Source organism: Engraulis encrasicolus, chromosome 7 (assembly GCF_034702125.1).
Source record: "Engraulis encrasicolus isolate BLACKSEA-1 chromosome 7, IST_EnEncr_1.0, whole genome shotgun sequence".
NCBI lineage: Eukaryota > Metazoa > Chordata > Actinopteri > Clupeiformes > Engraulidae > Engraulis > Engraulis encrasicolus.
Window position 1 is genome coordinate 18,233,303 of NC_085863.1, and position 18,224 is coordinate 18,251,526.

The 18,224-nt window shown below is 41.1% G+C and overlaps 1 protein-coding gene across 3 annotated transcripts in view; it reads right to left on the reverse strand.

Moving 5' to 3' along the window:
* Nucleotides 1-18,224, reverse strand: part of rab6a (RAB6A, member RAS oncogene family) — a 30,255-nt gene that overhangs the window by 3,275 nt on the left and 8,756 nt on the right. The window contains exons 2-7 of one of the 3 annotated variants that reach the window (XM_063203034.1): nt 12,201-12,259; nt 11,417-11,470; nt 8,763-8,868; nt 7,449-7,560; nt 5,834-5,927; nt 4,216-4,282 (exon numbers count right to left, since the gene is read on the reverse strand). In XM_063203034.1, coding sequence (XP_063059104.1) covers nt 4,216-4,282; nt 5,834-5,927; nt 7,449-7,560; nt 8,763-8,868; nt 11,417-11,470; nt 12,201-12,259 — 492 coding nt within the window. Of the gene's footprint in view, nt 1-4,215; nt 4,283-5,833; nt 5,928-6,736; nt 6,831-7,448; nt 7,561-8,762; nt 8,869-9,139; nt 9,246-11,416; nt 11,471-12,200; nt 12,260-18,224 lie in introns of all 3 variants that reach the window. The other 2 variants (XM_063203033.1, XM_063203032.1) reach the window with 2 other exon arrangements.

The window sequence follows — 18,224 nt, forward strand, 5'->3', positions numbered from 1 at the left end:
CCGTCATTATGATGGCCACGTATATGTTCTGGTATATATAGGCTCACACTTCCCATAATGTCATGGTGGGAAGTAAGTTGGAACTAGTTGTTCAAACAAAGAATAGAGGGTAGGGGTGGGCGGTATGGCCAAAAATGTATACCTCGGTATAATTTTAGCCACGGCATAGATCACGGTATATATCACGGTATTGTACATTTGTGTATAATCTGAAAAAATTAAGCGTTTTGTGGCTAAATGACCAAAAGACCATTTTTTGCATTTTATTTTTTGAAATGACTGGTCAGACGTTGTTTTATCTATGTGGGAATTCTTGTCATTCAAATAATTTGAAAACACCTTTTTAAACTTTTAATCTATAATAGTCAGATACCATGAATGATATTTTCTCAACTGGGCATAGTAACACACCGTTATTGAGCCTGGTGCAATGCCTTAAAATGTAAGGCAAGTGTTAGCACATCTTTGTTACTGCAATGAAATGAATAACTTGGGCTGTTAGCTAGTGAGCTTGCTTTTCATACAGCCTTAAAAGTAAATTTACACTCCAGAATTGAAATGTTTTGGCATCACATACAATTGCAAACAATTGTAGCCTACATTACACATTTTGTATTGAGTAGTTTTTAATGAAATGCCTGTGCTGCTGTTATTCCTCTGCGAGTGTGCAGGATGCAATGTGCTATTGCGGTAGACGGTATGTCACAAAATCTCTATCATTGATGAAAAAATACCGCACACGATATTATACCGCGGTTACCGCCCACTCCTAATAGAGGGTCACCATTAGTGATCAATCCAAGTGATCAACTGCAGGAAGGTGGACCAAGAATGAAATAAAGTGAAATGTGTATCTAGATTATCTGTAACAATGCAATGATTGTAAATGTCAGTCCTGCTAGGTATGCATACTGTATCACTACTGTGACATGTGGCTGTGTGTAATGTACAAGCTCTGAGGACCAGCATGGATAGTAATATTACATTTATATTATTTCATGTACTTTGGAGTGTACTGTAAATATACTTCAAGCATACCTGTTATATATTTACAATACTTAATATGATATACTTTTTACAGACTTAAAATGTTCCAATGTAGTCCAAAGAAGCATGAAGTTAATATACTTTTATTGAACTTCTAGTAACTCAATACTCAAGCACACTCTTAATGCCATACGAATGCATGAAAAGCGTGTCTGGAGCATACTTTCAAAAGTATGCTTGTAGTGCACTTAAAGTTCTCCAAAAGCGGTGCCAATTTAGCATCCTCAGTGTGCTGCAAGTGTGCTGAAGTACTGCTTTAGTAGTGCTTCAGCGCACTAATAGTGCATGAAGCGCACTTTAAATCGCCGAAAATAGTACACTTTGTACTAAGTACGGTCAAAAAAAGTACACTTTAAGTATATGGGTTTTTCACCTGGGTAGGTATTTCTTTGATTAAATAAAAGTCTTTGGAAACTTTGGTAACTTTTGGAAGGGAGAACACATCATCTCACTCATTACCATTACAGCTAAACACTTTCTTTCATCACAATCTTGTTTGCGCCCATAGTTTTTACAATTTCGAAAAGCTTGAATACTGTTGTGCTTATTGTAGGCCTACCTCACAATCACAAACCGTAAACACACACAAAGTTTCCTACGACTGAGGTGAACCTGGGGTGGATTTCTCGAATCCGACCAAAATTAGCCTTCGGACCAAGTAAGTACGAACGAAGTCCGACACAACAACTAACCAACAACGATGATTTCTCGAAACCCTCAGACCAACGTGGTCCGATGTAGGTACGAAGTAAGTGCGATGAAATTCCAACCAAGTAAGTTCAGACGCACGATGAAGTTGTCGGAAATGCTCGGAGTGTCTCGCCTCAGCTCGGGTGCATTTGTCGCAAAGCAGTGACGCTGTACCACACAGTGCCTGTCAAATTCAGGCTATACATCTATCAAAGTCCACAAATCTTTGTCAACACAATCATGTCCCCGACTTCACCCCTCTTCAACTGCAGTTACCAAATGCGACATTACAATCCACCATGTATTATTTTTACTTAGGTTTTGCATATAATGTTTAATATTGTAGGCTATAGCCTACCACTAATATGGAAGCACGGCTGGTGGGTGAGTGGTTAGAATGTCGGAATTTCACACACGTTTGCCGTTTCCTTATCGGAGGCGTGAGTTCAATCCCCGGTGAATATACTATAATAACCACCCAACACATCTTTTTTCCAGAACGGCAAGCGAAGTCATTCTCACGCGCAACGCAACACTTTCAACAGGTCATGGCCAGGCAGATTGCAGTTAAATGCTGCTTGAAATGATAACTGAAATTACGCTTGAGAATTAATAAAACATATCAGAATGTTTATTTAATTCTCCAGTCTGCACGCGTCTTTACGCGCAACGTAAGCGGGTGGAACTGCCATTATTGCCGTTGTACATAGGCCTAAAGACGCGCAGGAAGGGACCTATGGAAGGGGCCGTTAATGTCTGTAAACATGGCACAATCAAAGTCCTTCAACGTCGGAAAAGACCTGTTAACTCAATCATATCCCCAAAATCCACCCCATTAAATGCAGTAACCAAATGTCGGTCTACACATCACCATCAATGAAGAGCAATGGGCGGTGAATGGTAAGCGCGAAGGCATTTTCAGTGTGACAAGATTTCGATTCCCTCAGTAAGATACATTAAGCGCAGGTGCCTATTCCTCTGCGCAACTGTTTATCCAACCTCTGTGTGTGTGCGTAAATTGGTCGATCCACGCGTGCTGTTGGGCGCGCTTGTGGAGCTCTGGCATCGGAGAGTCTTTGCCTCGCAGCCACGCACGCAGTCACATTAAGGCCAAGTCAAATTGCTTTTCACCTGTATTTTACAAAAACACAAAACGATGGCCCAATTTACACAGATAGAGAAAGAATGACACGATGCGCTGTGTTGTTTTCTGATCCCCCTGACTGCACTGCACTTCGTGCGCCATGGGCCATGGCGCTATTTGGAGTGTGCTCACTGCTGAAACAACATTTGCTTTAACAGTAGCCTATTGGCCGGCTGCTTGTGACAGACTTGTATTACAATAGTAGAATTGAAATGAAAAGAAGAATATGAATGCTATGACATAAGACCTAGTAACGCGAAGAAGTGTCCTATTCTTGTCATCACGCTCGCCTTTCCGAGTGCCTTTCCATTACGCACTATTTCAACATACTAGGGCAGTTGCATAATGTCCATTTTTTAACTTGTTGTAGCCTACGATGTAGTTTGGAGTTCTTGTGGACTAAGACATAGCCTACAATGCAAGGAATAGGCCTACAAGAAGGATCACCGCACACTGGTGCCTTTTAAAAATAATAGTGAACAGCGCATTTCGCAATGGCAACTTATAGGCTACATGTATTTCCATGTAGCCTATGCTTGTTGGAGTTTAATCAAAATGTGCTATTGGCTTTGTTATGTGTGGAGATATGTGAGCAATTAAATAATCTGCATTCATGCGAGATGCTGCTTTTGGTGTGGGTTCAAATCCCGATGGTAATCAAACGGTTCTTTTTTTGGCGCAGCTTTGATTGATCGGAGCTCGTGAAGCACGATAGTGGAACATATAATTTCCTACTATATTTGGACAAAATTTTTATCTCCTATTTGAATATTGTGTTGGTGGGGGTTTTTTTCAGCCCTGTTCGTAACATGACTAGACATTTGGTGTAGTATGGGTCGGAGGCTTGTGCACTTGGTGGCAGTAATCGATCGATGTTGCTTGAACTCTGCCTGAACCCGCCCCAAACCACGAGCAAGAGTGATGTGCTTCCCAAAACAAAGGTGAACTAGCTAACCATGCTAGTCGTTCCAATTCCGACAGTAGTACTAACGAACAGCCCCTACTTCGTTTTGCAGGAACACCTGCGTCGTTCGCACCAACATCGGACGAACGACTAACTACATTACTTGTAAACATTGGTACTTTGTAAGTCCGAACGAAGTGTTCCAGAAACAGTTTTGTCGCAGCTGGGTCGTTAGTTGCTACCTTAGTTAGCAACGAAGGTTTCGAGAACGGTAGCCCAGGTCAAGAACAGGACAAGAACTCTTGTCAGACACACACACACACACACACACACACACACACACACACACACACACACACACACACACACACACACACACACACACACACACACACACACACACACACACACACACACACAGGAAGGATACTGTCTTCTCTGCTCTTGTCCTGAGTGCTCTCCATACCAGGCAGAGCAGCAGCCACGCGCCTGAACAGCTGCAGGAAGAACACAAACAAGTCAGTGCTCAAGTAAACAAACACGCACAACACACACACACACACACACACAACACACACCATCATATCAACACATCCAGCATGCAAATCTCTTCACACTTTCAGTTCATCACAATTCCCTTACCAGCAGCCACACCAAATTTACAAAAAATACTAATAACCATGTCATCACCTGCTCACCCTCTACGAATTATAACTTAATTAACACCAACAGCTGTTGTTGGGCTTCATTTTTGGATTGCGATCTGTGTGGATTCATAGGCTTTTGCATTTTTAAAAAAGACGTGCATTAGTGTTCCTTAGAGAAATCTGCATAGGCATTAGAGAAGAAAACAGGCCACAACACTCAGCACTTCAAATGGTGTCATCTGGGGGCATCATCAACCTTCTTCCTGACACCACATACAGATAAGACTACTGACTGTGTGCGCTGTACTAATGGCATGTCTAAGGGTGTACTTAGACCAGGAAAGTCTGATAGTTCACTTGCTTTGGTCCGAACCAAATATTGTTATCATTTTTTTTTTTTGGTGCGGTTCGATTTCACACTACATTTTTTTGGTAGAATACATCTCTAGGATGCTCATGAACAAATTTAATAAGTGGATCAAAACAAAGCCACACGCCCTAAGCTCGTTAAGCTATTCAGAAAATAGTGCTAAATCCAAAAGCGATGGTATTTTTTCAGCCCAAAATGTCAGAAGCAAGGGAAATTTGGTTCTTTTGGTCATTCTGTCGGACCAAACAAGGTAGGTGTGAATACGCCCTTTATTATCGTAACCGCCCCCCAATACAGTCATTGGAAAACGTTTGTACACCCTTTGAAATTTCTTACATTTCTGTCAAAGTTGGTCATAAAACATGGTCTGATCTTCCCGGAAATCACAAGAAGGAAAAATAAGTCATGTTTTATGACCAATTTTGACAAAATGTAAGAAATTTCAAGAGGCGTACAAACTTTTTCATATGACTGTACATTAATTGTGTGTTGCTGATTTGGTTACGGTTCAATTGGGGGGAAAATAATTCTCTCTCAATGTGATTTTCCCCCGGTTAAATAAAGGCAAAACAATATAAATAAAAATGTCTGCTTCCTACACAGTAGTTGGTGTGATGTCAGATTTCAGAATGGGTCTACACTACAAAAATGACCTTGTTTAGCACAAGCATGCACCTTTCTTTTTTCCTTTGTGAAGAGACTTCATTGTCAAGAGAGACCATTTCAATTTGTGCAGGTTCAATGCAATTTTTGATATGAGCAGAACATGATTTGATATTTTACCAAGAGAACATTACCATGCAAATTTGAAAACCGATTAACACAAGATCAGATTCCAAATCAATGTGATTATTACCAAGTCCTGTATTGGCCCCATTTTGAAAGCACCATTCAATGGCGGTCAGCTAGAGCAGTGTAATGGTCCAGGCGAGCCGCAACAAGCGTGATAGTGGACATACAGTACGTGCTGAATTAAAATGCCAGACGTCGGCCACGGCACACTCGCATGCATGCAGCAACACACCCGCTACCTGTTTGACATTGTATCCTGTCTTTGCACTGGTTTCGATAAACAGAACACTGAGTTCCTTTGCTCTCTGTTCGCCCTCCTCAGTGCTTATTTGTCTGTGACAACAGAAGATGGAAATACCCACACACACATACATACACACCCACGTACAGACCAACGTACACACACAAACAAACACACAAACACAAAGAGTATAAATACACAAGTGAAAGACATTTGCCGCGTCTCTCTTTGCTGCTGTGGCTGTTGCGATCCAGTCTCTGGAGGAAGTCTAGGCCAACCTGGCACACCAATGACCTAGTGCCATTACAGGTGCCTGGGGAGATCGTACAATAACTCAAAATTAATAAATCTATATTCATATATGAACATATGTATATGAGGATATGAATTAGAGATGCACCGGATCCTGATTTTTAGGATCCTGCCGGATACCGGATCCACTGCTTAAGATCCTGAACTGGAACCGGATTCCGGATCCTACAAAAGGATTGAAACACATAGCCAACTCGCACACGTGGGCCCTTTTTATTACGTTGGTGAAAACTTTTTTTTAAAGACTCATTGGCTTACTGCCACACTGCCTTCAACGGCCGCTTCCAAAGGGCTTTCACTCCATGCAGCGATTGGGGTTGTGAAAGACTGACTGAAAAGCCTAGGCTACGTAAAAAGTAGAGATGCCCCAGATCCTGATTTTTAGCTAACTGCCGGATACCGGATCCACTGCTTAAGATCCTGCCGGATCCGGATAGTCCGAAAAACCCTATTATCCTGCCAGATCCGGAACCGGATCTTGGATCCTGTACATCTCTAATATGAATATACGTATATGAGTACATGAATATCTGCATCAGCCACAGCAGTAAAATAAGAGTGAGCGGCATGACCAAACACACACACTCACCTGTTTAACGTTGTAGCCTGCTTTAGCACTTGTCTCTATAAACATTACATTTAGCTCTTTGGCTTTCCTCTCGCCCTCCTCAATTGATACTTGCCTGCAGGAAACGAAAGGGTTAAATGCAAGCCATCCATTGGGCATAGTTAATCCACCACCATTGAGAGATTTATTACACATAACAACCTTCATATAAATAGTCACTGGTTTGTTTTCTGTAATGTTAATCTATGGTTGGGCTTTACATTGCGAACTACATTGAATTTACATAAATAAAATTAAGTAACCCCTAATTTGACTTTTTAAACAAACAAAAAACAAGCCAATTTGGAAACAATTTCAATACCAAAATTCACAATATTTTTATGGAGGATCCAAAGTAGCTTTTCTACCAGCTATACATTGGGTGCAAGTGATATCATTTTATGGTGGAAATTCATTTAATATTCAAAATACACAGGTGAAATGAATGTCCTCATATGTCATAAGACCTTATATTTTAGGTATATCAAGTTTGTATTTCGAATATTCATAAAAATGTTGTGAGCGTTCAGAAAACTGACTTCACCCAGGTCTACAATGAGCCAAAAGGTTGGAGAACAAAGGACGAGAGTTTGGGGAAATATTTTGCCCCCATAGAATGATCACAATCAATCGTAAAACTAGTTATCAGTGCATGCATGTGAGATGAGCCACCCCAGCTGTTCCAATAGCACACCTCTTATCTGCGAGATCCGTCTTGTTCCCAACCAGCATGATTATGACATCACTTCCTCTCTCCGTTCTGACGTCATCGATCCACTTTGTAGTCTGCTGGAAAGAGTTAACGTCTGGTGGCATGGAGGAGGGAGGGGGAGAGAGAGGGAGAGAGAAAAGGGAAAAAGGGCAGAGCAAAAACTACGGTTTAATAAAAGGTTTTCTTTTTCTTGAAGAAACTATTTGCCTCTGACTGCATTAAGCAGTAAAGATGATAAATTGAGGCATTTAAACGACAGTGTGGAATGCCTTGGCTTCAGGACAGGGAAAAAAAAAAATGCACAATGCCATACAATAAACAAAGGACTATTCACCAACTGCATAACAAAAAACAGCTCTTTAAACTGCAAAAAATCTAATCATTACCAGATAAGCACATAAATGTTTTTTGCCTTCCATACGTGATTAAAACTAAATTAAATAGAGGCTCTGAGGTTCTCAAAGGTAAAGCAGTTCTTTAACTCCCTTGTGTGTTGTTAAGGAGATCATTTAATTACACTCTGCCCCACTACCTCAGTCTGAGTCAGGAGAAAGGATCATCACCAAAGGTCAACATTACGGGAACCAAATAAGATATCTCAGAGCATTATTTACTGTATGCCTGCAATGTTAGACACATTACACAAATTGTAGGGATCATATGAGAATAAAAAAATAGACAAATATGAGAAAGAAGCTTGATAAAGAAGCTTCGTCATAGCAAAACAGTTTTGCTGGTCTGTTTTACATTAATCAAAGAATGATCTTAAAGGGAAACCTTTCGGTTAAATTTATCACCAAATCTAAATTGGATGTTGTCAGAAGAGGTGATTTAGGTATAAAATTCACAGTTTATAACAAAGTCAAAAGCAATATTTTTATGAAAATGTATCAGGTGAAGCTTGTTAATTAACTAGACTACATTTTAATGTAAATTTCCCTGAGGAGTATATCAACTTAAAAACAAGACATAAAAACACATCAATAGAAGCAGAATGAAAGGAATGACACAAGCGGAGCCATCCGAACAGCTATGTTCAGTAGACCAGAGCCAGAAAATGAAAACAGCAACAGGGAAACAAAATATACAGACAAACAAAGAAGGAAAAGGAGGAAAGAAAGCAAACAAGCATTAGGCAAGGGGGAAGCAACAAAAAAACAAAATAAAAAAAAGAGGAGAAACGTTAAGACAGCGCTGTGTGGGTTTGCTTTTCCGCGTCTTCCAGTGGAGTTCTTCTGCCTTTTTCTTGTACACAGTTCCATCCCCCTTCTCCACCAATGGGGGAGCAAGACTCACTTGTGATGTCATAGACCACCACGGCCACGGTGGAGTCTCGTATGTAGCTGGGGATGAGGCTCCGGAAGCGCTCCTGCCCAGCAGTGTCCCACAGCTGCAGACGAACCTACAGCCAGCCACGTTACAGCACCAGAGATGGCAGAGCAGAGCAGGGCAGAGAGAGAGCCAGAGAGCCAGAGGTGGAGAGGGAGAGGGAGAGGGGAGGAAGAGGGGAGGAAGAGAGGAGAAGGAGGAGGAGGAGGAGAGGAGAGGAGGCGGTGAGAGAGGGAGGGAACTGGACGGAGGAACGAGGGGTAGGGGCAGGGGCAGGGGTCGTGGGCACCAGGACGAGGGGGGAGGGGTTTTGGGGTGGGGCCCAACCTGGTGCAGGTACCTACTTGTGATGTCGTACACAACGACGGCAGCGGCGGAGTCGCGGATGTAGCTGGGGATCAGGCTACGGAAGCGCTCCTGACCCGCCGTGTCCCACAGCTGCAACCTGATCTGTGGTGGGATGGGCAGAAATCATAATGCAAAAAAGCAGAACAAAACAAAAACAAACTAAAAAATCTAAAGGAAGAAGAGAAATACTGCAAATGAAACCATAAAGATGCAGGCTAGTACAACAAAACAAAACTTGAGAATTAAAAGAAGACTGTAAAATAAATAAACAAAAAAAAAAAGACCAGGCAGGGCATGCAAAATGTTTTGATAGTCGACAACAAAAGAAGGTTGTTTAACCAAATAAACAAATAATGTGCTGAAAGAGGGGTGGATGAGCAACTGAAGAGGAAAATAGTGACAGAAAAAAAAGAACAAAATCTGGAGGGAAGCAGCCCTGGAGGATGACGGCAGGCCAGGTAAGGGGAGAGGGGGTTCTGCCCTGGAAGTGGAAGGATAGGTGGGATGCATCGTGTTCTTGTGTGGGGAGTATCTGTCCAACTCGTGGCTAGCCTGTCTATCATCGACTTTCAAATCTCTTCGACACTTGGCCTGACCAAGAGCATAATTAACTTCCCAAACGGCATGGTTGACCTTTGGTTTGCTACTTGTTGTTTGCTTCCTGACACAGTGGGAGAGGTTCCCGATTTTTCTGGAGCTCAGAAACGATACATGTATTGCTCCTGTCCTGCCTAGAAGCAACATTGAAAGTGTTGCGTCACTAGGAGGGCGCTGCCTGGCTAACTCGTGGCAGGATAGGATGGGATGGGATGGGATATGGCCTGTCTAGTATCCCTTCCCCTTCGCTGACCTGGGTGGGGAAGGACAGGGTGGGATCATGTTGTCTAGAAGATATGTCCAAAGAGGTTGGATATATAATAAAGAGGAATCAAAACACGCCCACTCAATGCAAAAGCGTGTGCTCAAAATGTGGTCTCCTAAGGGGGCGTTGTGCCTCCTTCTTCTTCTCTTTTCGTGGTGTTTGCACAAGACGTGCGCTACCGCCATCTACAGCGCTAAGGGGACTCCACTTATTCTCTACCTCAAGACTCCGAAGGTCTCCTAATCGAAGGTCTCCTAAAGGGGCGTTCACCCGACGTAAAGTGGATACCGGAAAAGAACCCGCCTGCTTTATCTCACTCTCATATACGATTCTCTGATATGTCTACTGTGGGTGGATTCCAATATGCGGACTCCCGTCCTCGGTCTGTGCTTGTGACCTCGCGTTTCGCTGACGCCCCGCCCCCGTGGAGAAAAAAAATAAGTTTTCCCGTTGTCAGCTTAGCCACAACAACTTTTAGGAGACTATTCATCATTCACCATCCCGTTTGCAAATAAGAAAATGACATGAGAATTGAGCTTTTGCGAGATATTGAAATACAATTCTGTTTTCGGTGACGTCATCACGAGGCCACAGGAGGCAAGTGAGCAAGGGAGGACGGGAGTCCGTCTATTGGAATCCACACCCTCTGTCCTTCATCATACTGACAGTGTTTGAACTTTCTTAGGTCCTTATTTCTTCCAGAGCAGTATTGATAAATGCACCATCACAAACACAATACTCGTCCCTTGAACTCCAATAGGATGCCCAGAAGGCCAGGAAGAAAGTGGGGAAAGTCAGGATTTCTTGCAAGAACAGTGAGAACAATTCCAGGCCTTTTTCTAGGTCTGACAGCAACTTAGACCACATCGTTTTTTATACAAACAATCCATGTGCGGGAGGGCATTATTTTTTATCACACTTGTTAAGGGTTCATAACAGTATTAATAATCAGCAAACATCATTCATTCATCCTTCATTCATTAATCGACTGACTTGGGCAGGCATGATTTTCTATTAGTACGCCAGTCAACAACACTCATCTCATTATCAGGCAATAGTCATGCAAAGCCTATTGTACAAAAAATACAAAATACAACAAAAACACGTTCTGTATTATTTTTAACACACATTACTCAGTTGAAAAAAAACACACTTTCACTGTTTTCAAGGAGAGTCTCCTTGGCTGTGAAGTGTGAATTGTGTCATTTTGGCTTCATGTATATTCACAAATTTCATATACATTCACAAATGTCCAACACATTTCCAATGATATGCAATCTACAAAGCCAGACTACGCACTGAGGATATGGCAAGTGAGCCAGACATCACATTGTGGCTAAAGTGAATGAACTGGCTTCATAGTTATTTGCAGATTATCCACATTTATCAGCAAAATGAAAAGAGCACCTACTGTTCTGTCCTCAAGATACATGGTTTTCGATAAAAAGTCGATTCCTATTGTGGCCTGCGAATGGAGAAAGGTCTGTTAGCTACATAGAAATGACCACCAGACAACAGTCCACGCCCCATATGCAAATCCTACACACAAATGTAGGACTATTCCTCAACTCAACTCAACCTCAGTTGAGTTTTCATATCTTTTTAAACGAAAGTTCAGTGTGTCTGCAATGATTTTCCCAGTGCACCTACAGGCATGGCAGATGACAGATGACAAAGTGCTACCACCGTAACCACAGCATCCAAAATTCAATCGCAATTGCTGAATTTTGTCACAAACTGTTCTAAAAACTGAGCTTAGCATGTGAAATACCGAACTTCCTCTTTTAGAGAATTAAGAAACTAACCGTGCGATCACACCGCCGGCGCTGAACACATGGAAAGCAGCGGAAGTAATTGACTTTGTATGGAAGAGCAAGCGGCACAAGCGTTAAAAGCTGCAAAAGTGTTTCTAGAGCCGAGGGCGTCAAAGGCGTTAAAATAGAAGTTGAACTTCATCTAACAATATGGAATGAGTTCGGTGCCAGCAGGCGTCAGCCAATGTAATATTCACATTTTTCTAAACAGGAGCTTCAGTTGGTCGAGATCCCTGGTTCAGGTTGAATTGTTTGCCGCGTTCAACGCCCCTGATCTGTGCTTGCCAGGCGGGAGTCAGCAGCGTTTTAGCTCTTTCAACGCCGGCGATGAGATGGCACGGTAAGGGGGTAAAAGGGGGCAGAGGTGAACACTACACTTACCTGGTAGGTGTTGTCAAAGCTGTCATACATGAACCTTGTGATCAACGAAGTCTTTCCCACTGAAAAAGAAGAGCAGAGAGAAGCAGATGTATCGTTATTGTAACTCAATTAATAAGGCATCGCATCATTACTGGCTTCAGCCAGCTATGGCCCAATAGTTGGGGAGCGGGCCACAGGTTCAAATCCTATGTCAGCAAGAAGAGTGAGGCTAGTCTCCTGATGGTAAAAGGTGATGGCTAAGCCCCCCACATTTGGACTTGCATGCCCACCCACGGGGACCCCGGTTCGAGTCCGGCCGGGGTAATGTCACCATCTTCGACTGTCTTGTCAAAATAAAGGCATAAAAGCAACGCATTAGCCCATATTGCTGCAAGGGCTGTATGCTACTGTAATAATTAATTTCATTATCCATTCAACACAACCTTATCGATTTACCATTTGTGCCACTGCGGACATTGGACAGGATGCAGTCACTACAAAGGAAGCAATTCATTGTTCCCTAATACACACTGGTCAACTGATAAGTCTCGTCTACATCAGTGTGTATACAGTACACCAATACCAGCATGACGTGCTGAGGAGAAGTTTACAGTTCTTATCAAGTTACAGTGCTTACGTGGACATTCAATGTGGCCAGTCACTTCCAGCGGAGTTGTTGACACACTGATGAACTAGGGTGATTCTCACGAAACGCGCAACAAAGGTGTTTTGACAACCATTTTTTCAAAATGCTTTTTTGATTGAATTTCTTTTTGAATCAGTTACATCAAAGTGTACAGTTACTAAGCACAATAATATCAACTTACCTGAAAACTATTTAAAACACATTTTTTTACGTTTTATAGGTCCATGTCTGCTGAAATGCTCATTACCGCAATTTTTTTCTTTCATGAAATGTATTAGGAAACTTAATTGTTCTTGCAGTTTTGTTCATTGAATATTGATAGTTGTACTAGGGGCTACATAAAACACTCAAAAAAGTTTTTTTCCTTATTATTGTAGTTTAAGAATTTTACCATTTTACCTCATTACCGCAATAGGATCATTTGTTTTCCTCTTTAATTTTAGAATACATCTGTGAAAACCTACAATTTCGGTCTGAAAATATACTGAAGTGAAAGAAACATGAAAGGTACTGTGTTCATAAAAAATATATGTGAATAGAGTTTTCCTTTAGTACTTTTTTTTTACAATTAAGTGCTCATTTCGGTAATGAGGGATATGTTTCGGTAATGAGAATGAGTTTTCGGTAATGAGAATAAGGAGAAATAAATTGAACTAAAGCCAAATATTAGTAAATTATGTGATTTGTTATTATTATTAGCACGACAGAGCCTCCAGGGCAGAACTAATCAAATGACACCTAATAAGATGATAAATATTCTATATAAACCATTCATTAAGCTACTGAAGGATATTGGGATTCAAGACTTAACCCAGCCAAAGACCATAAAAGACCATAGGTTAGGTGTGGGGAACCTGTCTCGAGGGCCGTTTGTGGCCCTTACGGCCGTTTAATCAGGCCCCCGATATAAATTTAATGTTATGCAGCCTCAAGTGAAATATTACATATTTTGTAAAGGAATCTTAGAAAATACTTTTGCAATACAATTGAGTTATATTCAGTGGAACTAGAGAAGGTGGGTCTGTTTTAAAGGTGTCTGACTTCAATATAGGCCTAAAGTGCAGGAGGAAATCCTGGTTTGTGTTCTTAGTACGGCTCTCTGAGAACTTTTACGGCCCTCAGATGAATTTGAAGAGGCCCCTTGAATGAAAAAGGTTCCCCACCCCTCCAGTAGGCACCAAAGTAACATCATAGTATAAGGGGTGAAGGCCAAGGGGTGCACTCTGAAGTTATAGTTAGTCCATCATCAAAACACCGGAGGGTAGCCACCTGATGACCTCAATGAAGCGCATACATCCCACTCCTCATCCCCACCCTGAATATGACACAACTCGCCACGGATCTCTCCAGCCAAAAATCTATAGTGGACCAGAAATCTAAATCTGTCATGAGAAGGAAAATCATGTCGCAGTGCGAACAGGAGATGACTAAAGTAGCTTGTATGGTATGTGGGTTCGGTACACCTCGGCTTTCGGTACAGTATCATCGTAATACTGTCCGGACCAAAGCCGGAATTCACTATGAACGTTATGTGTTATGAAATATCACTGAACACCTCTAACTGCTTGAGTTGCACATTGCACATCAATGGCAGTCATAGGTTAGGGCATCAGACTCACGATTCCCGACCCGCCAGGTTGGTGGAGGGAGTAATTAACCAGTGATCTCCGCCATCCTCCTCCATGACTGAGGTACCCTGAGCATGGTGCTCCCATTTGGGCGCTATTGGGGATGAGGCATAAATGCGGGTGAGGCATGAATGCCATTCTGTTGTGTGCAGTGTGCAGTGTTCATGTGTGTGCTGTGGAGTGCTGGATCACAATGCCAATGGGAGTTGTAGTTTCCCAAGTGGCCTTTCACTTCATTCACATTTTTGAAAAAGAAAAAAAAATGTTTTTCAGGACAATATCAGACATGCCCATAATTAGTATAGGGTGCATGAAACACAAAATTAAAACGTTGCAAAATCCTGCTCTTCTCTTGCAGTATTGTTCCTTTGCACTACCTTAACTTCCTTGTCATTTTCTAGCATGTTTGATACTTGTCAAAGGGTGGCACAATAGACTTGGAATTTTGAATTGCTGTGAATGGGCATTTTCAGCTAGGCCCTATATCAGTGCAAAGTGCATTTTGAGGCTGTTTTGATCCAGTTGCCTTTCCACTTACCCAGGACATCAAGAACCCACAGCATAACTAAAAGACTAAAAAAGGTACATGGGTGTTTGAGCATGGCTAAAGGATCAGAGTATGGGGGCTGAAACCTTGCTAAAGGCTGCAAACAACATGCATGAGGAATTTCTTGGGAAAGTGTAGGCAACTAGAGCATTGCTCTAAATAATTCTTCTTACTAGTTTTGATTGAAATATTCTAAAAACTACTTCTCACTGAATTCGCTATAAAGGCCTATTCACTGCTATTTCAAATGCCAAGCCTTTTGTGCCACCCTTTAACAATGATCAAATTGGATCCAAAACAAAGATTTTGGAAGGAAGTCAAGTTAGTAAAAAAAGATAAATACTCAAACCCACTACAATTGAGGGTATGACAACCAAACACAGGAAGCAAAAAAATCTGTCAATTTCTGGAAAATCGACTCACTTGAAGTGCTGGCTTCGTTGTTTGCAATTGCCTTGGCATTGGGTGACATCACCAGGCAGTTCGATTATTTTTTTGCATCAAAAGACCACATTTCGAGGGTGGAAACAGCCAGAATATTGATTCATGGGTTGGCATATGAGCAAGAATTAAGTTGTGACTTGCTACTCTCAATGAACTCTCACAACAGGGTTTCTGGCCCATAGTCGATTATTGTTCTTCCAAGGCTGGGAAAAAATGTAAATGTCACCACAACATTAGCCAGAAAGGATGAGAACAGACAAATGGTCTATGAACAACACCTGTATGACCACTCAATTTAGCCTATGCAATGTATAGGGAGATGATCACCTTTACAGACAACCCCCATTAAGCTAGATGAAGGAGCTATTGCAGATGTTAGGCATTTACTTTTGCTTTGTTTACTTACAATATTGTATATCGAATATCGATTCAATACAATTGCATATTTCAACCTGAAATGGATGCAATTTCACTTCACACTTTCATCAAGTCCTTTAACTATAATTAAGTGACATAGTGACAATATTTATACTGCAAAAATATCATTTGTATTTAAGGTTGCAGTTGCATGTTTAAAAATGTAAATAAATAAAAAGTGAAATACATATATGTCATGATAATATATTCTAAATGTAAATCACCATAGAGTCTCATTACCGAAATTGACAATCCTCATTACCGAAAGGTACTTAAAACATTGCGGTAATGAGAATGTGTATTGCGGTAATGAGATGGCTCAGCACAATAATGCTAACTGTAACTTCAGTAATTATGACATAGCTAATTCATTCAATTGTTGAATTCTGAAAATGAATACCCTATTACCAAGCAAGTTTAAAATGAAAAAATCTTATTTATTTTGAAATATTGACTAATTTCGGTAATGAGAACCACTTTTGTCGTATTTGCATATTTTTGAGACAAATTGTGACATTTTACAGGCACAAACAATAAGGCTGACTAATCATGTAGCCATCTTGAATCTCCTGTTAGTACAGATGAATTGTAGGTAGTTTCAGCTCATATTGAAATTCTGATGGCTTTTAATTGTAGTTCTGAAATATATTGCGGTAATGAGAAGAAAAACTTGGGGACACGATCTTTTCTTGAAATATTCATGAGTGTTCATTATTTAAATTGCCAACAAGGAACACTTAATGAAACTTCGGACATAGACGAACGCTCTTGTAGTGTCATTTACGAATTTTTAACATTTTTATTATGTTTTACCCTAATTCAAAGACCAGAAATTTTGTTCGGGACACATTTCGGTAATGAGAATTTGCCTATAAAATGCATAAAAAGTGGAAAATAAAAATAATATTTTTTAAAATGAACTAGTGTGCCAGAAGCTACACGTCTTGCTCTACAGTAATGTATATTATCAAAAGAATACCTGTCATATTTAACCATTAAAACCTCATTGCCATCGTTTTTTTTAGCTTCGTGAGAATCACCCATTAGTGACCTAGCCTGGCTCGTAGTAGACTACAGAGCTTGGTCTGGCAAGCATTCCACAGACAGGAAGTTTTCAAATCTACTCTGCCCTACCAAGGCAAAATACAGTAACTACACCAACATTGAAACTGAGAAAAAGAGTTTTTGGTTTGGATACTGTACTTACTCAAAATTTGACATGGCAATATTTCTAAACCGGGACATACACTATTTGGACCTGAAGAAGAAATTTAACACATCACAAGGAGGGCTCTAAATTAACACCTGCCAATCGGCCAAATGCTGGTGAAAATTCCGTTTGACAGATAGAAAAGAAAGCTTAACCAACTTTGCTCACTAAGGTCACTAGCCACTTTGACCAAATAGTGAGTGTGCATTTGGCTAGTAAGATTACCCTCTACAAGCCATTTTGACTGGTGAATCGTGATTAAAAAAAGTTAACCATGGCGCTAATGGTAGGGCACTTGTACTGCCGCCAACCCGGGTTCAATTGCCTTTACCCGTCTCTCTCTCTCAGCTCACTTCCTGTGTCCTCCACTATCCTGTCTGATAACAACAAATGAAGGCTTGAAAAGCCCCCCAAAATAATTTAAAAAACATACTTTAAAAAAAAGTTAATTTAGAGATCACAAACATTACACCCAGGCTACTACTGACCATGAGTAGGAGAAGATTTTATGCTGTGCGTGCAGATTGAGGGACTGCAGATGCAAACGAGAGTTTGAGGTCCACCAAACGCACTCTTTAAATACCACCGCAGCTGTGTAAACACTCACGGCCTATTTGTGTGCGTGTGTCGGCCTGTGTCTCGTAGCTTGTCAGCGCGACAGGATGTCACCTTGTGTGTCTGCTGTTCCGTGTGTGGCTTTTCAGGACGACCACATAGTGAGTGATATCATACTCTTAATGTGAGGCTGTGCATGCTCTGTCTGATCAAAACAACACACACCTCTCAAAACAAAAAAGTGCACATCGAAACACCACTTCTCCATTTGAAATCACATTTTTGTCTTTTGCATGGGGACATGTACCTGATCTCTGCTCATGTACAGATCACTATTGAACTTCTTAAACCTTTGCCTTCAGCAGAGGGGCATAAGCATGCAATACATTTCTTCGTGTGGGGAACTGTGGTACAATACACACGCACACACCTTTATGTACATAATCTCTCCTTAGTTTTGAGACTAAACCATTCATCCTTATTTCTACACAATATATAAGACTTAGGCTTTCAGTTTCCATCCATTTTCCAACAAGAACTCCTTATTGTGTACACAACGTCACTTTTTATATAAATGTATAATTCTCTGGGCCTGTCC